Genomic DNA, 24,370 nt, shown 5'->3' on the forward strand with positions numbered 1-24,370 from the left:
AATCAAGTTCATATTTATATCAAAAAACAGCTTTTTACATTAGCATGTGACGTTCAGAAAAAGCATACCCCCCGCAAACTTCCGGGGAATTTACTAACAATTTACTAAATTACTCACGATAAACGTTCACAAAAAGCATAACAATTATTTTAAGAATTATAGATACAGAACTCCTCTATGCACTCGATATGTCCGATTTTAAAATAGCTTTTCGGATGAAGCACATTTTGGAGGGAAAAGGAGGAAGCTTGCAAGCCGAAGAACACCATCCCAACTGTGAAGCACGGGGGTGGCAGCATCATGTTGTGGGGGTGCTTTGCTGCAGGAGGGACTGGTGCACTTCACAAAATAGATGGCATCAAGTGGAAAGGAAAGTTATGTGGATATATTGAAGCAACATCTCAAGACATCTGTCAGGAAGTTAAAGCTTGGTTGCAAATGGGTCTTCCAAATGGACAATGACCCCAAGCATACTTCCAAAGTTGTGGCAAAATGGCTTAAGGACAACAAAGTCAAGGTATTGGAGTGGCTATCACAAAGCCCTGACCTCAATCCCATAGAAAATGTGATGGCAGAACGGAAAAGGTGTGTGCGAGTAAGGAGGCCTACAAACCTGACTCAGTTACACCAGCTCTGTCAGGAGGAATGGGCCAAAATTCACACAACTTATTGTGGGAAGCTTGTGGAAGGTTACCCAAAATGTTTGACCCAAGTTAAACAATTTAAAGGCAACGCTACCAAATACTAATTGAGTGTATGTAAACATCTGACCCACTGGGAATGTGATGAAAGATAAAAAGGCTGAAATAAATCATTCTCTCTACTATTATTCTGACATTTCACATTCTTAAAATAAAGTGGTGATCCTAACTGACCTAAGACAGGGAATTCTTACTAGGATTAAATGTCAGGAATTGTGAAAAACTGAGTTTCAATGTATTTGGCTAAGGAGTATGTAAACTTCCGACTTCAACTGTATTTCTTCATATTCTCTTTCGCCCCTTTTAGATTTGTGTGTACTAGGTAGTTGTTGAGGAGGTGTTAGATTACTTGTTAGATATTACTGCACTGTTGGAACCAGAAGCACAAGTATTTCGCTACACTCGCAAAACAACCTCTCACTCAATGTCAACAAAACAAAGGAGATGATCATGGACTTCAGGAAACAGCAGAGGGAGCACCCCCCTATCCACATACTAGGGACAGCAGTGGAGAAAGTGGAAAGTTTCTCTCTTGGGGATAGAATCCCACTGACGGGATTTCTAGCATGGCGGGAAATTCAAAACATCAAAAATCTAATAATTTCAATTTCTCAAACAATCAACTATTTTACACCATTTAAAAGATAAACATCTCCTTAATCGAACCACATTGTCCGATTTCAAAGAGGCTTTATGGCGAAAGCATAAAGTTAGATTATGTTAGGAGAGTACATAGCCAAAAAAGTACACATATCCATTTTCAATTCAAGGATAGGCGTCACCAAAAGCAGAAAACCAGCTAAAATTATGCACTAACCTTTGACAATCTTCATCAGATGACACTCCTAGGACATTATGTTAGACAATACATGCATTTTTGTTCTATCAAGTTCATATTTATATCCAAAAACAGCATTTTACATCGGCGCGTGTCGTTGAGAAAATGTCTCCCCCAAAACTGCCAGTGAATTTACAAAAAATACTCATTATAAAACGTGGTTAAAGTATTAAACTGTTATTCAAAGAATTATAGATTAACATCTCCTGAATGCAACCGCATTGACAGATTTCAAAATGACTTTACTGGGAAAGCATACTTTGCAATAATCTGAGTACTCTGGTCAGAAAAATACACTACGCAATACAGATAGCTGCCATGAATCATCTAAAATCATAAATAACATTCGAAATATTCCCTTACCTTTAATAATCTTCATCAGAAGGCACTTCCAGGAATCTCAGGTCCACAACAAATGTTGTTTTTTTTCGATGAAGTTCATAATTTATGTCCAAATAACTCCATGTTGTTCCGTGTTGTTAGCGCGTTCGGTAGGCTACTCAAAATGTAGGGCGCGGGAGGCAAAAGTCACGATGAAAAGTCAAAAAAAATATCTATTTACGTTCGTTCAAACATGTCAAACGTTGTTTAGCATCAATCTTTTGGGCCATTTTTAACGTGAAACATCAGTAATATTTCAACCGGACCTCTCCTGTGTCTTGAAAGACGTTTTGCAAAAGGTCCCACCTCACATGAACGCGCATGTGCGCACAATAATGAAGTGACGACCTCCCAGGGACATCAACTTCCCTTCCTTCTCATCCGGTCTCTGTTCATCATAGACGCTTCAAACAACTTTATAAAGATTGTTGACATCTAGTGGAAGCCATAGGAAGTGCAAAATGAATCCTTATTCACTGTGTGTTTTATTGGCAATGACTTGAAAATAGTACAGCCACAAAATTTTCATTTCCTGCTTGTATTTTTTCTCAGGTTTTTGCCTGCCATATGAATTCTGTTATACTTAGAGACACCATTCAAACAGTTTTAGAAACTTCAGAGTGCATATTCTATTTTCTGGGCTGGAGTAGTAACCTGTTTAAATTGGGTACGTTTTTCATCCGGCCGTGAAAATACTGCCCCCTAGCCCCAACAGGTTTTAACATCTGCTGAACATGTGTATGTGACAAATAAAATTTGATACGATAGAGGTGTTATTGGGAGTGGCATTTTAATCTCCGTAGGGGGAGAGAGACGATCAACAGACTACCGATGAGAGGTGCGAGGAGCTCGGATCTCATTTGGAACAGAGGTGTGAAGTAGTGAAGACGAAGGGGAAAAAAGTTGTTAGCATTATTAGCCTCAGGAGGGGCAGTCACCTCACTGGCTTTCTCGTTTGCTGTTTGTCTCAACGCTCCCAGAGGATTGGCTGTTCCTCCTCTCGGCCAATCACGGCTTGTATTTACGGCACAAAGCAATTTTGTCACCACGTCCGCTGCAAACAATAACAGTGGATACGACAAAACACGTGCACAACGCAACGTCGGTGACACGACTCGCACTTGTTACTTTCCAGCTTCTGCTGAGTTACTGGTGTTCAGCCTGCGCTATCACAGTGACAGAACAGCACAGCAGAGATGGCACATAGGAATTGGTTGGAGAGATGCCTTGACATTCTCACATCATTGTCACAACATTATCACACTGTTACCTGGATTCAGAAGTAGTCAACACCTACTTTGGAACCACTCTCACCACACACTCTTACTTCTTTGACCTCTTTGTCTGTAACAAGTCTTTGATTTAGTGTCTTTACTCTACACCCGGGATGGATGGGCAACTGATGGCCCCTGGGCCGCACTCATTCGGAGTCTCAACTTACTATTGCGAGTTAGAATAGTATGTGTGTGACAAATTTGTTCGTGCATCTCTTATGTCAGTCGCTGATAGTCAGTCAATTAGCCCATGTCAGCTAACATTTTTTAGATTGCTAAGTTAGTTTAGCGGCCAGCTATCTAAACTTCTTATCAACTTTTTTTTTTTTAAATGATCTCCTCTGTCAAGAGGGGGGCCACTAAAATGTGTTTTACTTGGTGTGTGTGGAGGGGGGGGGGGGTGGCGAGCAGCTGCAGCTCCTCTTTGCTCTCCAAAGACAAGCAGGTGTGCCTAAAGCTCACTACAATCTTGACGCAGACGCAAGATTCAGAGTGTTGCAATGTCATTTTTCGACACAAAAGGGGCAGCTCCTTGTAATATGCTCTGTCATTCAACATACTTTTTTACAAGCTGATAATACAGTGGGGGCTATATAGGCTATTCATCAAAGTAGCCTACTTTGCATTGATAACCAAATATAATCTCAGCGACTGTTCAAACAGTAAACCAAACAATAGGAATCCATCCAAAAGGGTATTTGTTTATAAGTAATAACTAGTGATTACAGGCTATTGTGAAATAGTAGAACCTGCTGTAGCCAACTAGCTAGCCATGTGCTTTTTTCTCTGTGAACAAACATGATGACGTTCTAATTTTAGCTGATCTGAGAATGATATGCTGCTTGTGTATTCAATCTGGGATAATGTTTTAGGTTACACTGGCAAGTATAAGAGTATTTGCCAAGGCATATTTTTTTTTATTCGAAATCTGATTATTTCACATGGAGATGTGCGACGCTGAAAAGGCTAGCTGGCGTGTTATGTTTTTAGCCAGTCTAAAGCCAGCTAGCCAGGCTGCCAGATAGCTTCTACTAGGATGGAAAGGCGATTCTTCCTGGCTTTCACAAAAGCTATCGCCCCCTTGTGAATGAAAGTGGGAGCGGCGAGGATATCATGTTACCAAAAGGTGTCCGCTATTCCAGAAATCCGACTCCATCCATGCCAACGCACGTAGATCAACGGAGTGAAGTTTGTAGTAACCTTAAGACAAGTTAGTCTGCATGCTAACCAGACAAGCAAGTTGGCCTAATACAAGTTAGCCTGCATGCTAACCAATTCAGGTCTGCCACATTGTGTTACGTCAGTGTGTTTTGGAAAGTTCAGCACCCTGTGGCTACGAGGGGGTGTCTGGGGGGGACGGTAATCTTTCCCATGTTTCCCCTGTCCCTGTTGGTCATTGTTGGGCGAATTGAAAAGTTTGAAGGTTAAAAAGGTCAGAAAGCAGCAATGACAGTCTGGATGTGAAAGCTTTTGTTCCAGCCAAGCAGTAACACACCGCTTTCGGACCACGATAAATGTAATCAGGTATGTTAGTGCTGGGCTGGAACAGAAGCCAGCACATCCAGTATACCACCACGTACCTGAGATGGAGAATTTGGGGGTTTAGACATTGGAAGTGTTCATTGAGGTAATAATCAAGTATTTTGGTCCCTTCCACGAAGCACTATTAGAGTTTAAACAAGCTTTTAATATGCAAGTGTTACCATCATTATCTGTGATAGAGTGCATAAAACAGATCAAATACTCTACATTGAGAGTGGGCATTAACATTAATGCCATAGCTGGAGGATATTTTTCACTTGGACTAAAATTAAATGTATTCGGCAAGCGCATGGTTCTCTGGAAGATATGGGATTCGTCCAAAATGACCCCCTGTTCCCTACATCAGTGGTTGTCAAACCGCTCATCAGGGACTCCCAGCTGTTCCATGTATTTGATATTTTCTAGAGCTAGCACAACTGATTCAACTTGTCAACTAACCATCAAGCACTTGACTAGTTGAATCAGGTGAGCTAGTTCAGGACTACAACAAAATTGTGAAATGTTTGGGGTTCCCCAAGGAAAATGTTTAAGAAGCACTGCCCTAAATAGTGCACTACTTTTGACCAGAGCCCTATGGGTTCATTTGGGGGACACACTGTGCCTTCTCTAATCTTATAAAAGACAGGAATCGCAGTGAAGTTCCCTTGTTGAATGTTTTGAGACGATCTAGCAGTGAATAGGATTACCGTCATTTCCAGACTATTAAGCGCACCTGAATATAAGCCGCACCCACTGAATTAAAAAAATTATATTATTTTGAACATAAATAAGCCGCACATGTCTATAAGCCGCAGGTGCCTACCGGTACAGTGAAACAAATTAACTTTACACAGGCTTTAACGAAACACGGCTTGTAACAAAAATAAATAGGCTTTAACGAAACACGGCTTGTAACAAAAGTAAATAGGCTTTAACGAAACACGGCTTGTTTAACGAAACACGGCTTGTAACAAAAAATAAAAAAATAGCAGTAAGCTTTAGTTGTCTTTTTGCACTGAGTCAATTCCTCATGCTGCTGGTTCCAACGTCTTATCATCGACTCATTAAGACCAAGCTCCCGTGCAGCAGCTCTATTTCCTTTTCCAACAGCCAGATCAATCGCCTTCAACTTGAAAGCTGCATCATATGCATTTCTCCGTGTCTTTGCCATGATGAGGGTGACAAAATGACTACCGTAATCAGAATGATGGGAAGTTTGAGAGCGCTCGATTTAATCAAAACAGTAAACAAAAAAGTTGTTTGACCTTAACCCGTTCGGCAATTTCATTGGTCTAATGAAAGCTTCATGCCGCCAAAAAACTGAGCACTTCACAGAATGTGTTTTTTGTAAAAAACATTTTTAAAGCGGGTAAAATCCAAATATTAGCCACGTCATTGTTTAAGCCGCGAGGTTCAAAGCCTGGGAAAAAAGTTGCGGCTTATAGTCCGGAATTTATGTCATTGTAATGTTTGAGGGTGGATGTGATGTTATGTGTGTTGTTGTTGACTGTTTCTTCTTCTGCAGTGGCGGCACCATGTTGACCGTCACCGGCACCAACCTGGCTACCATCAAGGAGCCCAAGATGAGAGCCAAGTATGGGAAAGCCCAATCTGTAAACGTGAGTACTACTGACCCAACACACACAAACACACACACACACACACCTGACCCAGTGGTCACCCGGCCCTGGGCCTATTTATGGGTGTATGTACATGTTGTCGTTTTTTTTACACTGAACAAAAATATAAACGCATAATGTAAAGTGTTGGTCCCATGTTTCATGAGCTGAAATAAAAGGTCCCAGACATTTTCCATACACACAAAAATAGAATTTCTCAAATGTTGTGCACAAATTTTTTATATCTCTGTTAGTGAGCATTTCACCTTTGCCAAGATAAACCATCCACCTGACAGGTGTGGCGTATCAAGAAGCTGATTAAACGGTATGATCACTACACAGGTGCTGGGATCAATAAAAGGCCATTCTAAAATGTGCAGTTATGTCACACAACCGACATGCCACAAAAGTTTTGAGGGAGCGTGCATTTGGCATGCTGACTGCAGGAATGTCCACCAGAGCTGTTGCCAGAGAAATTAGTGTTAATTTCTCTACCATAAGCTGCCTCCAATGTCGTTTTAGAGAATTTGACAGTACGTCCAACTGGCCTCACAACCGCAAACCACGTGTATGGCGTTGTGTGGGCGAGCAGCTTGCTGATATCAACTTTGTGAACAGAGTGCACCATGGTGGCGGTAGAGTTATGGTATGGGCAGGCATAAGCTACAGACAAGAATACAATTGCATTTTATCGATGGCAATTTGAATGCACAGAGATACCGTGACGAGATCCTGAGGCTCATTGTTGTGCCATTCAGCCGCCGCCATCACCTCATGTTTTAGCATGATAATGCATGGCCCCATGTCACAAGGAACGGAACACAATTCCTGGAAGCTGAAAATGTCCCAGTTCTTCCATGGCCTGCATACTCACCAGACATGTCACCATTTGAGCATGTTTAGGATCCTTTGGATTAACATGTACAACAGCGTGTTCCAGTTCCCGCCAATATCCAACAACTTCGTACAGCCATTGAAGAGGAGTGGGACAACATTCCACAGGCCACAATCAACAGCCCAATCAACTCTATGCGAAGGAGACGTGTTATGCTGCGTGAGGCAAATGGTGGTCACACCAGATACTGACTGGTTTTCTGATGTATCTGTGACTAACAAATCCATAGATTAGGGCCTAATGAATGTATTTCAATTGACTGATTTCCTGAACTATAACTCAGTAAAAACATAGATATTGTTGCATTTTACTTTTATATTTTGTTCAGTTGAAGTTAAATCTCCTTTTTGCATGTTAACCTTTGAAATGTCAACCTGCAATTAACCCAGTCTGTCTGGCAATCCCTCCATCCCTCCTTCACCTACAGTGGCACCACAGGGCTAGGCTAACCTTTTGTATTTTAGTCTCCCCTCCCCATTCCCCCTCTCTCTCGCTACCTGAAGAAAACATCCTGACCAAAACAACGGGTATTTTCCTGCTTTGTCCCTTTCCCGTGTCATTTTTATCCGTCTCCCCTTTTCATTGACCTATAAATACTGCTTCCATGTCTCCCCTGTGTGATTTCAGACCCCGTTAGCTTACACAAGCTAATGCGCCGTGATTACTTAGCATTCCAGAGGGGACGTTGGAAGGCATGTTGTGGAAAAGCAGCGAGTCTAGAGATAACCCAAACGATTCCATAGCGAGCTTTTAGCATTGTGTGTTAGTGTCAGTCTCACAAACCGTGTGTATTTATACAGTGCATTTGGAAAGTATTCAGAACCCTTGACTTTTTCAAAGTTTTTTTGTTACATTACAGCCTTATCCTAAAATGGATTACATTGTTTTTTTCCTTCATCAAAGCAAATTGCTGCACCTTCGGCAGCGAGTACAGCCTTCAGTATTTTAGGGTATGACGCTACAAGCTTGGCACACCCGTGTTTGGGGAGTTTATTCTCTGCATATCCTCTCAAGATCTGTCAGGTTGGATGGGGAGCTTTGCTGCACAGCTATTTTCAGATCTTTCCAGAGATGTTCGATCGGGTTCAAGTCCGGGCTCTGGCTGGGCCACTCAAGGACATTCAAAGACTTGTCTCGAAGCCACTCCTGTGTTGTCTTGGCTGTGGGCTTAGGGTTGCAGTCCTGTTGGAAGGTAAACATTTGTCCCAGTGTGAGGTCCTGAGCACTCTGGAGCAGGTTTTCATCAAGGATCTATGTTCTTTGCTGCGTTCATCTTTGCCTCAATCCTGACTAGTCTCCCAGTCCCTGCCACAGAAAATCATCCCCACAGCATGCTGCCACCACCATGCTTCACCATTGGGATGGTGCCAGGTTTCCTCCAGATGTGACGCTTGGCATCCAGGCCAAAGAGTTCAATCAGTGCTGCAGAGATGGTTGTACTTTGGTTGCTTCTCGCATCTCCACAGAGGAACCAGGTTCTTTGTCACCTCCCTGACCAATGCCCTTCTCCCCGATTGCTCAGTTTGGTCAGGCGGCTAGCTCTAGGAAGAGTTTTGGTGGTTCCAAACTTCTTCCATTTAAGAATAATGGAGGCCACTGTGTTCTTGGGTATCCTTCCCCAGATCTGTGCCTCAACACAATTCTACGGACAATTCTTTCAACCTCATGGCTTGGTTATTGCTCTGACATGCACTGTCAACTGTGGGACCTTATATAGACAGGTGTGTGCCTTTCCAAATCATCTCCAATCAATTAATATGACCACAGGTGGACTCCAATCAAGTTGTAGAAACATCTCAAGGATGATCAATGTAAACAGGATGCACCTGAGCTCGATTTTGACTCTGATAGCAAAGGGTCTGAATACTTATGTAAATAAGGTATTTCTGTTTATATTTTTAATACATTTGAAAACATTTCTAAAAACCAGTTTTCACTTTGTCAATATGGGGTTTTGTGTGTAGATTGCTGATGAAAATGTTTTATTTAATCCATTTTGGAATAAGGCTGTAAAGTAACAAAATGTGAAAAAGGGAAGTGGTCTGAATACTTTCCGAATGCATTGTATGTCCTTGCTGTCTCATGGTGTCTAGTCTTTATATGTCCTTACTGTCTCATGTTGTCATGTCTTTATACTGTATGTCCTTGCTGTCTCATTTTGTCTTGTCTTTATTCTGTAGGTCCTTACTGTCTCATGTTGTCTTGTCATTATATGTCCTTATTGTCTCATGTTGTCTTTATATGTCAGTACTGTCTCATGTTGTCTTGTTTCTGTATGTCCTTACTGTCTCATGTTGTCTTTATTCTGTATGTCCTTACTGTCACATGCTGTCTTTATTCTGTATGTCCTTACTGTCACATGTTGTCTTTATATGTCCTTACTGTCACATGTTGTCTTTATATGTCCTTACTGTCACATGCTGTCTTTATATGTCAGTACTGTCTCATGTTGTCTTGTTTCTGTATGTCCTTACTGTCTCATGTTGTCTTTATTCTGTATGTCCTTACTGTCACATGCTGTCTTTCTATGTCCTTACTGTCACATGTTGTCTTTATATGTCCTTACTGTCACATGCTGTCTTTATATGTCCTTACTGTCACATTTTGTCTTTTCTGTCTCAGGTTGTCTATGTCCTTTATGTCTCATGTCATCTATGTCCTTACTGTGTCATTTTGTCTAGTCTTTATATGTCCTTGCTATCTCATGTTGTCTTGTCCTTATATCCCCTTACTTTCTCATGTTGTCTTCGTCTGCATTGAAGGAGAGGAGAATGTTTAGCCCACGGGCAAACTGTAAGATATGGTATCACCATTGATGTAACTCAGCCCTTTTGGTTTTCTGTTTGTTGTTTACATTTTATTCAGTGTCCATAATGAACCTATCCACCGTTTTCACTCAGCTCGGACGTTACACTGCTATTTGGTTTGGTTATGTTTTTTTGTACATATGTTTGATTACATTGTGGAATGTATCACTTTGTTTTACATGTCAGTATAGTGTACATATTGAACATATCCATCCTCCACTCTCTCTTTTCCCCTTTAAGCTTTTTGTTTTATGTTTTTTGTTTACATTTTGTTTACATTAGGGAAGCTATACACTGAGTGTACAAAACATTAGGATGCTCTTTCCATGAAATAGACTGACCAGGTGTATCCAGTCACCTGTTAAATCCACAAATCAAGGAGAGGAGACAGGTTAAAGAGGGATTTTTAAGCATTGAGACAATTGAGACATGGATTGTATATGTATGACATTCAGAGGGTGAATGGGCAAGACAAAATATTTAAGTGATTTTGAACAGGGAATAGTAGTCGGTGCCAGGTGCATCGGTTTGAGTGTGTCAAGAACTGCAACTCTGCTGCGTTTTTCACACTCAACAGTTTCCTGTGTGTATCAAGAATGGTCCTCTACCAAAGGACACCCAGCCATCTTGACACGACTGTGGGAAGCATTGGAGTCAACATGGGCCAGCATCCCTGTGGAACGCTTTTGACACCTTGTAAAGTCCATGCCCCAACGAATTGAGACTTCTGAGGGCAAAAGGGGGTGCATCTCAATATTAGGAAGGTGTTCCTAATGTTTGTGCGCTCAGTGTATACACTTTTGACTACATGTCAGTGTACTGTGCATAATGAATATATGTATACAACATCCTCTCTCTTCTCATTCTTCAGAACTGCAAAGTGCTCAACAACACTGTGATGATGTGTCTGGCACCCTCTCTGGCCTTCTCTGAGAAGGGTTTCTCAGAGACAGGCAGCAATCCCGACGAGATCGGCTTCGTTATGGACGACGTGCGCACCACGCTTGTGATCAACGAGACGTTCAGCTTCTACCCAGACCCTGTGATCGAGCCGCTCAGTGCCACGGGCCTGCAGGAGCTCAAGCCCAGCTCCCCGCTCATCCTCAAGGTGAGACTATGGTGAAAAAAGGGGTTTCTCTGGTTTGGAGAGTGGGGCCCACGGTGGAGGAGGGTTCTGGAGTGGAGGAGGGTTCCAGGGTGGAGGAGGGAGATTCTGAGTAGTCCCATGGTGTAGGAGTGTTATTGTGTGGAGCGTGTGGCACAGGGTGGAGGTGGAGGGAAAAAAGTGAACCAAGGTGGAGGAGATATTTTCTTGTGTGGAGAATCCATGAACGAGTTGAGTTCTGGGGTGCAGAGTGAGGCCCAGGGTGATGGAGAGTCCTTTGATGGAGCATGAGGAGGGTTAAAGAGATACATTTGTATCTTAGGGAGGAGAAATGACACATTACGTATGTATGGCACCAGGTTCAATGTGAACATCTGACTGTAAACTTCAATATCTACAACCAACTCAACTTAACCTCACAGCGGCATCCAATGCAATATATTTCTGGAATGACACTGATAGAAATGTAAATTGCCTTTGTGTTCTCAAAACACTCATTCAGAAATAGTGACCCTATTTATTTGTTCCCTACTACCCTTGGAGCTTTTGGCTTTCCAAAAGAACGGTTTGAGACTTGGCAACACCATAAAAGGCGTTATCTGTGCCGCGATAGGGCGAGAGCCCTATGAAAAACTACTGTCTAAAAAAAGTGAGGAAAAATGTATATTTATCCAAATCCACCACAGATATGCCTCCTGCTCCTATTCCCAGCGAGTTCACAGCCAAATGTTCACCTTATACCAGAGCCATTCTCAACGCCTTTGAATCCCTGTCGCGCTTTCTTTTTTTTTTAAATCCTCACTCACTTATTTTGTCATCTCACCTCTCCCCCTGAACCTCAAAGCCGTTCCACTGAAAAAAACTCCACTGTGATTAGGGCTGACCCCATTTAGTCGACTGGACAATTGTTTTCCTCACGCAATCACAACACATGTTGAATAAACAATTTCACATATTTGGCTGTTTTGAATCTTTGCTATTCTGTAATATAAGCTTTATTATTTATAATAAATCAAATCAAATTTCAAATCAAATGAATTTATATAGCCCTTCTTACATCAGCTGATATATCAAAGTGCAATGCAGGTGTAGAAGCACGGTGGCAAGGAAAAACTCCTTAGAAAGGCCAAAACCTAGGAAGAAACCTAGAGATGAACCAGGCTATGAGGGGGGGCCAGTCCTTTTCTGGCTGTGCCGGGTGGAGTTTATAACAGAACATGGCCAAGATGTTCAAATGTTCATAAATGACTAGCATGGTCAAATAATAGTAATCATAGTGAACAGGTCAGGGTTCCATAGCCGCAGGCAGAACAGTTGAAACTGGAGAAGCAGCACGGCCAGGTGGACTGGGGACAACAAGGAGTCATCATGCCAGGTTGCCCTGAGGCATGATCCTAGGGCTCAGGTCCTCCGAGAGAAAGAAAGAAAGAGAGAATTAGAGAGAGCATAGTTAACTTCTTGGGGCTATGTGGGACGTTAGCGTGCCACCCGTGGCGCACCCTATCAACAGCATGTGCATTTCAAGAGCGGCAAATTTGAAACCAAATAAATGTCAAAATTCAAATTTCTCAAACATACAACTAACTTACACCCTTTGAAAGATAAACATCTCCTTAATCTAACCACGTTGTCTGATTTCAAAAAGGTTTTACGGCGAAAGCATAAAGTTAGGTTATATTAGGAGAGTACATTGACAATAGCTGTGTGTAATGTATTGTCGATTCAAAGACAGGCGTCACCAAAACCATAAAATCAGCTAAAATTATGCACTAACCTTTTACAATCTCCATCAGATGACACTCCTAGGACATTATGTTAGACAATGCATGCATTTTTAGTTCTATCAAGTTCATATTTATATCTAAAAACAGCGTTTTACTATGGCGTTGATGTTCAGGAAATCGTTTCCCTCCAATAACCGGCAGTCAAGTCATGACAACAAAATAATTAATTAATATTAGAAAACATTGGTAAAATATTATATTGTCATTCAAAGAATTATAGATTTACATCTCTTGAACGCAATCGACTTGCCAGATTTAAAATTAACCTTACTGGGAATTCACACTGCAATAATCTGAGCACTGCGCCCAGAAAAATACGCATTGCGATACAGACTAACCGCCATGTTGGAGAGATCTAAAATCGAAAATACTATGTAAATAATCCATTACCTTTGATTCTCTTCATCAGATGTCACTTCCAAGGAATCCCAGGTCCATAACGAATGTAGTTTTGTTCAAAAAAGCTCATCATTTATGTCCAAAAAGCTCCGTGTTGTTAGCACATGATCTAAGCCAGCCGGACTTCACTTCACTTCACGAACGGAAAAAATATATTTACGTTCGTTCAAACATGTCAAACGTTGTATAGCTTAAATCATTAGTGCCTTTTTTAACCAGAACATGAATAAAATTCAAGGCGGACGATTGGGATCTCTTTTAAAACGTTTCGGAACGAGAGTACCCACCATCAACTCGCGCGCCAGGGGTCTAATCGGCCATCACCGTTCCAAGTCTCTTATTCGGTCAGATCTCACAGTATAAGACTCAAAACACTTTGTAAAGGCTGGTGACATCTAGTGGAAGCCATAGGAAGTGCCAAAACATTCCTCAGCCCCTTTGTTTTTCAATGGCATAGGCTTAAAGTCAATTCAACACATCAGGTATCCACTTCCTGTCAGAATCTGTCTCAGGGTTTTGCCTGCCAAATGAGTTCTGTTATACTCACAGACACCATTCAAACAGTTTTAGAAACTTTAGGGTGTTTTCTATCCATATATAATAAGTATATGCATATTCTAGTTACTGGGTAGGATTAGTAACCAGATTAAATCGGGTAAATTTTTTTATCCAGCCGTGAAAATACTGCCCCCTATACCCTAACAGGTTAAATTCACACAGGACACCGGATAAGACAGGAGAACTACTCCAGATATAACAGACTGACCCTAGCCCCCCGACACAAACTACTGCAGCATAAATACTGGAGGCTGAGACAGGAGGGGTCAGGAGACACTGTGGCCCCATCCGATGATACCCCCGGACAGGGCCAAACAGGCAGGATATAACCCCACCCACTTTGCCAAAGCACAGCCCCCACACCACTAGAGGGATATCTACAACAACCAACTTACCATCCTGAGACAAGGCCGAGTATAGCGCACAAATATCTCTGCCACGGCACAACCCAAGGGAGGGTGCTAACCCAGACAGGAAGACCACGTCAGTGACTCAACCCACTCAAGTGACGCACCCCTCCTAGGGATGGCATGGAAGAGCACCAGTAAGCCAGTGACTCAGCCCCTGTAATAGGGTTAGAGGCAGAGAATCCCAGTGGAGCGAGAGGAACCGGCTAGGCAGAGACAGCAAGGGCGGTTCATTGCTCCAGTGCCTTTCCGTTCACCTTCACACTTCTGGGCCAGACTACACTCAATCATAGAACCTTCTGAAGAGATGAGTCTTCAATAAAGACTTAAAAGTTGAGACCGAGTCTGCGTCTCTCACATGGGTAGGCAGAGCATTCCATAAAAATTGAGCTCTATAGGAGAAAGCCCTGCCTCCAACTGTTTGCTTAGAAATTCTAGGGACAATTAAGAGGCCTGGTTCTTGTGACCGTAGCGTACTTGTATGTATGTATGGCAGGACAAAATTGGAAAAATAGGTAGGAGCAAGCCCATGTAATGCTTTGTAGGTTAGCAGTAAAACCTTGAAATCAGCCCTTGCCTTAACAGGAAGCCAGTGTAGGGAGGCTAGCACTGGAGTAATATTTTTTTTTTGGGGGGGTTCTAGTCATGATTCTAGCAGCCGTATTTAGCACTAACTGACGTTTATTTAGTGCTTTATCCAGGTAGCCGGAAAGTAGAGCATTGCAGTAGTCTAACCTAGAAGTAACAAAAGCATGGATACATTTTTCTGCATACATTTTGGAGGGAAAATTTCAGATTTTTGCAATGTTACGTAGATGGAAAAAAGCTGTCGTTGAAACAGTCTTTATATGTTCATCAAAGGAGAGATCAGGGTCCAGAGTAACGCCGAGGTCCTTCACAGTTTTATTTGAGACGACTGTACAACCATCAATATTAATTGTCAGATCCAACAGAATATCTCATTTTTTCTTGGGACCTAGAACAAGCATCTCTGTTTTGTCTGAGTTTAAAAGTAGAAAGTTTGCAGCCATCCACTTCCTTATGTCTGAAGCACAGGCTTCCAGCGAGGACAATTTTGGGGCTTCACCATGTTTCATTGAAATGTACAGCTGTGTGTCATCCGCATAGCAGTGAAAGTTAACATTATGTTTTCAAATGACATCCCCAAGAGGTAAAATATATAATGAAAACAATAGTGGTCCTAAAACGGAACCTTGAGGAACACCGAAATTTACAGTTGATTTGTCAGAGGACAAACCATTCACAGAGACAAACTGATATCTTTCCGACAGATAAGATCTAAACCAGGCCAGAACTTGTACATGTAGACCAATTGGGGTTTCCAATCTCTCCAAAAGAATGTGGTGATCGATGGTATCAAAAGCAGCACTAAGGTCTAGGAGCACGAGGACAGATGCAGAGCCTCAGTTTGACGCCATTAAAAGGTCATTTACCACCTTCACAAGTGCTGTCTCAGTGCTATGATGGGGTCTAAAACCAGACTGAAGCATTTCGTATACTTTGTTTGTCTTCAGGAAGGCAGTGAGTTGCTGCGCAACAGCTTTTTCAAACATTTTTGAGAGGAATGGGAGATTCGATATAGGCCGATAGTTTTTTTAAGATATTTTCTTTGTCAAGGTTTGGGTTTTTCAAGAGAGGCTTTATTACTGCCACTTTTAGTGATTTTGCTACACATCCGGTGGATAGAGAGCCATTTATTATTTTCAATATTGGAGGGCCAAGCACAGGAAGCAGCTCTTTCAGTAGTTTAGTTGGAATAGGGTACAGTATGCAGCTTGAAGGTTTAGAGGCCATGATTATTTACATAATTGTGTCAAGAGATATAGTACTAAAACACTTGAGTGTCTCCCTTGATCCTAGGTCCTGGCAGAGTTGTGCAGACTCAGGACAACTGAGCTTTGGAGGAATACGCAGATTTAAAGAGGAGTCCATAATTTGCTTCCTAATGACCATGATCTTTTCCTCAAAGAAGTTCATGAATTTAATACTGCTGAAGTGAAAGCCATCCTCTCTTGGGGAATGCTGCTTTTTAGTTAGCTTTGCAACAGTATCAAAAATACATTTTGGATTGTTCTTATTTTCCTCAATTAGGTTGGAAAAATATAATGATCGAGCATTACATTTACATTTAAGTCATTTAGCAGACGCTCTTATCCAGAGCGACTTACAAATTGGTGCATTCACCTTAAGATATCCAGTGGAACAACCACTTTACAATAGTGCATCTAAATCTTTTGGGGGGGGGTAGAAGGATTACTTTATCCTATCCCAGGTATTCCTTAAAGAGGTGGGGTTTCAAGTGTCTCCGGAAGGTGGTGATTGACTCCGCTGTCCTGGCGTCGTGAGGGAGCTTGTTCCACCATTGGGGTGCCAGAGCAGCGAACAGTTTTGACTGGGCTGAGCGGGAGCTGTGCTTCCTCAGAGGTAGGGAGGCGAGCAGGCCAGAGGTGGATGAACGCAGTGCCCTTGTTTGGGTGTAGGGCCTGATCAGAGCCTGAAGGTACGGAGGTGCCGTTCCCCTCACAGCTCCGTAGGCAAGCACCATGGACTTGTAGCGGATGCGAGCTTCAACTGGAAGCCAGTGGAGAGAGCGGAGGAGCGGGGTGACGTGAGAGAACTTGGGAAGGTTGAACACCAGACGGGCTGCGGCGTTCTGGATGAGTTGTAGGGGTTTAATGGCACAGGCAGGGAGCCCAGCCAACAGCGAGTTGCAGTAATCCAGACGGGAGATGACAAGTGCCTGGACTAGGACCTGCGCCGCTTCCTGTGTGAGGCAGGGTCGTACTCTGCGAATGTTGTAGAGCATGAACCTACAGGATCGGGTCACCGCCTTGATGTTAGTGGAGAACAACAGGGTGTTGTCCAGGATCACGCCAAGGTTCTTAGCACTCTGGGAGGAGGACACAAGGGAGTTGTCAACCGTGATGGTGAGATCATGGAACGGGCAGTCCTTCCCCGGGAGGAAGAGCAGCTCCGTCTTGCCGAGGTTCAGCTTGAGGTGGTGATCCGTCATCCACACTGATATGTCTGCCAGACATGCAGAGATGCGATTCGCCACCTGGTTATCAGAAGGGGGAAAGGAGAAGATTAATTGTGTGTCGTCTGCATAGCAATGATAGGAGAGACCATGTGAGGATATGACAGAGCCAAGTGACTTGGTGTATAGTGAGAATAGGAGAGGGCCTAGAACAGAGCCCTGGGGGACACCAGTGGTGAGAGCACGTGGTGCGGAGACAGATTCTCGCCACGCCACCTGGTAGGAGCGACCTGTCAGGTAGGACACAATCCAAGCGTGGGCCGCGCCGGAGATGCCCAGCTCGGAGATGGTGGAGAGGAGGATCTGATGGTTCACAGTATCAAAGGCAGCAGATAGGTCTAGAAGGATGAGAGCAGAGGAGAGAGAGTTAGCTTTAGCAGTGCGGAGAGCCTCCGTGTCACAGAGAAGAGCAGTCTCAGTTGAATGCCCAGTCTTGAAACCTGACTGATTAGGATCAAGAAGGTCATTCTGAGAGAGATAGCAGGAGAGCTGGCCAAGGACGGCACGTTCAAGAGTTTTGGAGAGAAAAGAAAGAAGGGATACTGGTCTGTAGTTGTTGACATCGGAGGGATCGAGTGTAGGTTTATTCAGAAGGGGTGCAACTCTCGCTCTCTTGAAGACGGAAGGGACGTAGCCAGCGGTCAAGGATGAGTTGATGAGCGAGGTGAGGTAGGGGAGAAGGTCTCCGGAAATGGTCTGGAGAAGAGAGGAGGGGATAGGGTCAAGTGGGCAGGTTGTTGGGCGGCCGGCCGTCACAAGACGCGAGATTTCATCTGGAGAGAGAGGGGAGAAAGAGGTCAAAGCACAGGGTAGGGCAGTGTGAGCAGGACCAGCGGTGTCATTTGACTTAGCAAACGAGGATCGGATGTCATCAACCTTCTTTTCAAAATGGTTGACGAAGTCATCCGCAGAGAGGGAGGAGGGGGGGAGGGGGAGGAGGATTCAGGAGGGAGGAGAAGGTAGCAAAGAGCTTCCTAGGGTTAGAGGCAGATGCTTGGAATTTAGAGTGGTAGAAAGTGGCTTTAGCAGCAGAGACAGAAGAGGAAAATGTAGAGAGGAGGGAGTGAAAGGATGCCAGGTCCGCAGGGAGGCGAGTTTTCCTCCATTTCCGCTCGGCTGCCCGGAGCCCTGTTCTGTGAGCTCGCAGTGAGTCGTCGAGCCACGGAGCAGGAGGGGAGGACCAAGCCGGCCTGGAGGATAGGGGACAGAGAAAATCAAAGGATGCAGAAAGGGAGGAGAGGAGGGTTGAGGAGGCAGAATCAGGAGATAGGTTGGAGAAGGTTTGAGCAGAGGGAAGAGATGATAGGATGGAAGAGGAGAGAGTAGCGGGAGAGAGAGAGCGAAGGTTGGGACGGCGCAATACCATCCGAGTAGGGGCAGAGTGAGAAGTGTTGGATGAGAGCGAGAGGGAAAAGGATACAAGGTAGTGGTCGGAGACTTGGAGGGGAGTTGCAATGAGATTAGTGGAAGAACAGCATCTAGTAAAAATGAGGTCAAGCGTATTGCCTGCCTTGTGAGTAGGGGGGGAAGGTGAGGGTGAGGTCAAAAGAGGAGAGGAGTGGAAAGAAGGAGGCAGAGAGAAATGAGTCAAAGGTAGACGTGGGGAGGTTAAAGTCACCCAGAACTGTGAGAGGTGAGCCATCCTCAGGAAAGGAACTTATCAAGGCGTCAAGCTCATTGATGAACTCTCCAAGGGAACCTGGAGGGCGATAAATGATAAGGATGTTAAGCTTGAAAGGGCTGGTAACTGTGACAGCATGGAATTCAAATGAGGAGATAGACAGATGGGTCAGGGGAGAAAGAGAGAATGTCCACTTGGGAGAGATGAGGATTCCAGTGCCACCACCCCGCTGGCTCGATGCTCTAGGGGTATGCGAGAACACGTGGGCAGACGAGGAGAGAGCAGTAGGAGTAGCAGTGTTATCTGTGGTAATCCATGTTTCCGTCAGCGCCAGGAAGTCTAGGGACTGGAGGGTAGCATAGGCTGAGATGAACTCAGCCTTGTTCGCCGCAGACCGGCAGTTCCAGAGGCTGCCGGAGACCTGGAACTCCACGTGGGTCGTGCGCGCTGGGACCACCAGGTTAGAGTGGCAGCGGCCACGCGGTGTGAAGCGTTTGTATGGCCTGTGCAGAGGGGAGAGAACAGGGATAGGCAGACACATAGTTGACAAGCTACAGAAGAGGCTACGCTAATGCAAAGGAGATTGGAATGACAAGAAATGTCATGTTCAGAATGTTCAGAAAGTTAAGCTTACGTTGCGAAAATCTTATTGACTAAAATGACGAAAATGCTAGCTAACTAACACTAACACTACACTAATCAAGTCGTTCCGTTGTAATGTAATAGTTTCTACAGTGCTGCTAGTCGGTAGAGGTTGGCTATTATACAAAAGCAACTTTGTAGCTAGCTAACATAACATAACACTAATCAAGACGTTCCTTTGTAATGTATTTAGTTTCTACAATGCTGCTCGTCGGTAATAGTTGGCTGGGTATGGAACAATGGCGTCGCGGGGGACGGAAATAGCTGGCTAGCTAACCTAGCTAACCTAGCTAGCCTCGATAATTACTAAACTACACAATTATCAAGCTATGACAAAGACAGCTATGTAGCTAGCTAGCTAACACTGCACTAGTCAAATCGTTCCGTTGTAATGTAATAGTTTCTACAGTGCTGCTAGTCGGTAGAGGTTGGCTATTATACAAAAGCAACTTTGTAGCTAGCTAACATAACATAACACTAATCAAGACGTTCCTTTGTAACGTATTTAGTTTCTACAATGCTGCTCGTCGGTAATAGTTGGCTGGGTATGGAACAATGGCGTCGCGGGGGACGGAAATAGCTGGCTTGCTAACCTAGCTATTACTAAACTACACAATTATCAAGCTATGACAAAGACAGCTATGTAGCTAGCTAGCTAACACTGCACTAGTCAAATCGTTCCGTTGTAATGTATTAGTATCTACAGCGCTGCTAGTCGGTAGCGGTTGGCTAGCTAGCGGTGTTGACTAGCTAGCAGCTAGCAGCCAGCAGTGTTGACTACGTTAGGAGGACGAAAAAATAGCTGGCCTCGATAATTACTCTAATTACTCTAAACTACACAATTATCTTTGATAGCTAAGAAAAAATTGTTCAGATCAAACAAACCAAACCGTTGTAATGTAAAGAAGTGTAATATTACCTGGGGAGCGAAGCAGCAGTGAGGGCTCTTCGATACTGCACGGTACTGTCTTTCCAAGCTAGTCGGAAGACTACCAGTTTGGTGTGGCGCCATTTCCGTTCCAATTTCCTGGAAGCCTGCCTCAGAGCTCGGGTATTTTCTGTATACCAGGGAGCTAGTTTCTTATGACAAATGTTTTTAGTTTTTAGGGGTGCAACTGCATCTAGGGTATTGTGCAAGGTTAAATTGAGTTACTCAGTTAGGTGGTTAACTGATTTTTGTCCTCTGACGTCCTTGCATAGGCAGAGGGAGTCTGGAAGGGTATCAAGGTATCAATCTTTGGGTTGTCTGAGAATTTATAGGACGACTTTTGATGCTCCTTGGTTGGGGTCTGAGCAGATTATTTGTTGCGATTGCAAACGTATTAAAATGGTGGTCCGATATTCCAGGATTATGAGGAAAAACATTAAGATCCACAACATTTATTCCATGGGACAAAACTAGGTCCAGAGTATGACTGTGGCAGTGAGTTGGTTCGTAGACATGTTGGACAAAACCCACTGAGTCGATGATGGCTCCAAAAGCCTTTTGGAGTGGGTCTGTGGACTTTTCCATGTGAATATTAAAGTCACCAAAAATTAGAATATTATCTGCTATGAATACAAGGTCTGATAGGAATTCAGGGAACTCAGTGAGGAACTGTAAACAGGTAGCTGAGCTGACTACACTGACTGTGCTAGTGGCAGACTCCACTTAGCTGGCAGGCTGGCTAACAGCCTGCTGCCTGGCCTGCACCATATTTCATTGTGGAGCTAAGGGAGTTAGAGCCCTGTCTATGTTCGTAGATAAGATGAGAGTACCCCTCCAGCTAGGATGGAGTCCGTCACTCCTCAACAGGCCAGGCTTGGTCCTGTTTGTGGGTGAGTCCCAGAAAGAGGGCCAATTATCTACAAATTCTATCTTTTGGGAGGGGCAGAAAACAGTTTTCAACCAGTGATTGAGTTATGAGACTGCTGTAGAGCTCATCACTCCCCCTAACTGGGAGGGGGCCAGAGACAATTACTCGATGCCGACACATCTTTCTAGCTGATTTACACGCTGAAGCTATGTTGCGCTTGGTGACCTCTGACTGTTTCATCCTAACATCGTTGGTGCCGACGTGGATAACAATATCCCTATACTCTCTATACTCGCCAGTTTTAGCTTTAGCCAGCACCATCTTCAGATTAGCCTTAACGTCGGTAGCCCTGCCCCCTCGTAAACAGTGTATGATCACTGGATGATTCGTTTTAAGTCTAATACTGCAGCTAATGGAGTCGCCAATGACTAGGGTTTTCAATTTGTCAGAGCTAATGGTGGGAGGCTTCGGCGTCTCAGACCCCATAACGGGAGGAGCAGAGACCAGAGAAGGCTTGGCCTCTGACTCCGACTCGCTGCTTAATGGGGAGAACCGGTTGAAAGTTTCTGTCGGCTGAATGAGCGACACCGGTTGAGCATTCCTACAGCATTTCCCTCCAAAAGCCATGAGAAAGTTGTCCGGCTGCGGGGACCGTGCGAGGGGATTTATACTGCTATCTGTACTTACTGGTGTCACAGACACTGTTTCATCCTTTCCTACACTGAATTTACCCTTGCCTAACGATTGCGTCTGAAGCTGGGCTTGCAGCACTGCTATCCTCGCCATAAGGCGATCGTTCTCCTGAGTACAGCGACTGCAATTAGAAGGCATCATGTTAATGTTACTACTTAGCTTCGGCTGTTGGAGGTCTTGACAAACCATGTCCAGATAAAGCGTCCGGAGTGAAAAAGTTGAATGAAAAAAAGTTGAGTGAGGGAAAAACGAAAAATATAAACGGTAATTTAAAAGTAAAAACCGTAAAGTTGCCAGGTAGCAAAGTAAGATTAGCAACAAAATGCACAGCAACATGTAAATAGAGTTCCAGACACTTGTAGAATCTATGCCAAGGCGCATTGAAGCTTCTCTGGCGGCTCGTGGTGGACCAATGCCCTGATAATAATAAATGTACTGTTTACACTGTTCCAAATTGTCCGAAAAATTATATTTATAATATTAACCCTGCTTTTTCTTTATCTTCTTCTTATAGATATTATTATATCATCATTAGAATAATAAGTAATATCGTTATATTAATAGGCTTAGTATAGCAGCCTTGTATAACCACCATCGAGCTGTAGGCCTAAGAGCACATTCTGTTTAGTCTTAATACCGTAACTTACCGAGGCCTATATTTCAATACTTATATAGGCTACTGTATCAATCAATAATTAATTCGTTCATGTCATCACACAGCATATGAGTCATTCATGATTTGAAACAATAAATAAACTGTTCCATTTCACAAAGGCTTTACAAAAATAGTATTCATAGGTGGAATGTAAAGAAAGTAAGGGTTGAGGGAATAGGGAATGTTTTTCCTAAACAAATGAGGGATTTCAGTAACAGAACTTTTCAGTCAGAAACAGCAGTAATTATGTTGCAGCTTCAGCAACACGGACAGCGTGAAAAACACTGATGTTCTGTGGTGGTCGCTGCAGCAGGGTTAAGGGAGAGAGACATTACTCACTGTCATTTTTTTTAACACAGTCTGAGCCAGCCCGGCAAAATCAAATCAATTGCGATCTAGTCATTTGTGTGTCTTAATGATTTAATCAAACAGTGTGCTTAAACTATCAGACAAGCTCAGTGCATATGGTTGATTTGATTAAAACACATAGGATGTCTATATATGGAAAAATATACATTTTAAAATATTGACCAATCGATTGGTCGGGAAAAAAAAAATGTGTATGGTACTGGCCGAACTGTGATATTTCGTGGATGTTTTATATTAATTGAAAAGGAAAAGGCACAACACTCGCTCCGCATGAACAATTATTTGTTTTATTTAAGCAAGGTTAAAAGGTGAACGTTTCGGCCTTCATCAGAATAATTACACAAAGGGAATGGACATGTTCATATAGGGCACGGGGAAGACATGCCCTATTTCAGCTGGTGGTGCTAGTGAGAGACGATGTGATACACTATACAGGTTGGTCCTCAGGATGAGGGGTACTGTGCAATGCAATGTTTTTGCAGGTTAGCGAAGTTCGGTGCCATCCTTTTGCCCATGGTGGTCCAGCTACACTGCAGGAAGTAGGCAAAGTCGTGAGCACCAACCTGACGAGTTCATCTGTGTCTTTGAGATAAGATGGCAAGCTTGACACAATGGGTTTCAGGTGATGGTCGACATAGAGTGAGATGTTCTCAGTTATTCTCCCAATCCCTGAGATGATGGGTCTGCCCAGAAGGTTGTCCATGTTCTTGTGTGGCTTAGGTACCGTGTAGAACAGGGGGGTGCAGGGGTGTTGGACAAAACTTGTGTAATCTATGATGTTGTGTGTGGATTTTTGAAATATGAAATTAGCATTCTTTCTTCTTCTAGCCAATCAGAAACAATTTAAATACTAATTTCATAATGAACCCTACAACCCTTTGATTGCTGTGTCTTCCATTTCTCTGAGAAGCTGGAAAACATGAAACGAAGTGTGGATAAATTAGATGTGCATCAGATTTTCCAAACAATTAATTCCTCTCCCTGCAATGCCTCGTGTGTAAGGGGAGGAGGACGGAGACGTGTGTTTGGAGAGTTTATTTGCCCTAATTGGGTCCCACTCGACCAATGAGATGCAGCGCAAGTCCCCATCAATACAAAAATGTATCTGAAATGCAGCCATACACATCAACAACCCTCATTTTTTATATATATATATAAAACAAAATATTATATACTGCTAGAAAAAATAAAGGGAACACTAAAATAACACATCCTAGATCTGAATGAATGAAATAATCTTATTAAAT

At 43.3% G+C, this 24,370-nt stretch overlaps 1 protein-coding gene across 3 annotated transcripts in view; it reads left to right on the forward strand.

The window, feature by feature from the left end:
• Window positions 1-24,370, forward strand: part of LOC115150182 (plexin-A1) — a 364,140-nt gene that overhangs the window by 294,904 nt on the left and 44,866 nt on the right. For all 3 annotated transcript variants that reach the window (XM_029693188.1, XM_029693186.1, XM_029693187.1), the window contains exons 17-18: window positions 6,241-6,334; window positions 10,908-11,144. In XM_029693188.1, coding sequence (XP_029549048.1) covers window positions 6,241-6,334; window positions 10,908-11,144 — 331 coding nt within the window. The remainder of the gene's footprint in view (window positions 1-6,240; window positions 6,335-10,907; window positions 11,145-24,370) is intronic.

Source organism: Salmo trutta, chromosome 16 (genome assembly GCF_901001165.1).
Source record: "Salmo trutta chromosome 16, fSalTru1.1, whole genome shotgun sequence".
Lineage (NCBI taxonomy): Eukaryota > Metazoa > Chordata > Actinopteri > Salmoniformes > Salmonidae > Salmo > Salmo trutta.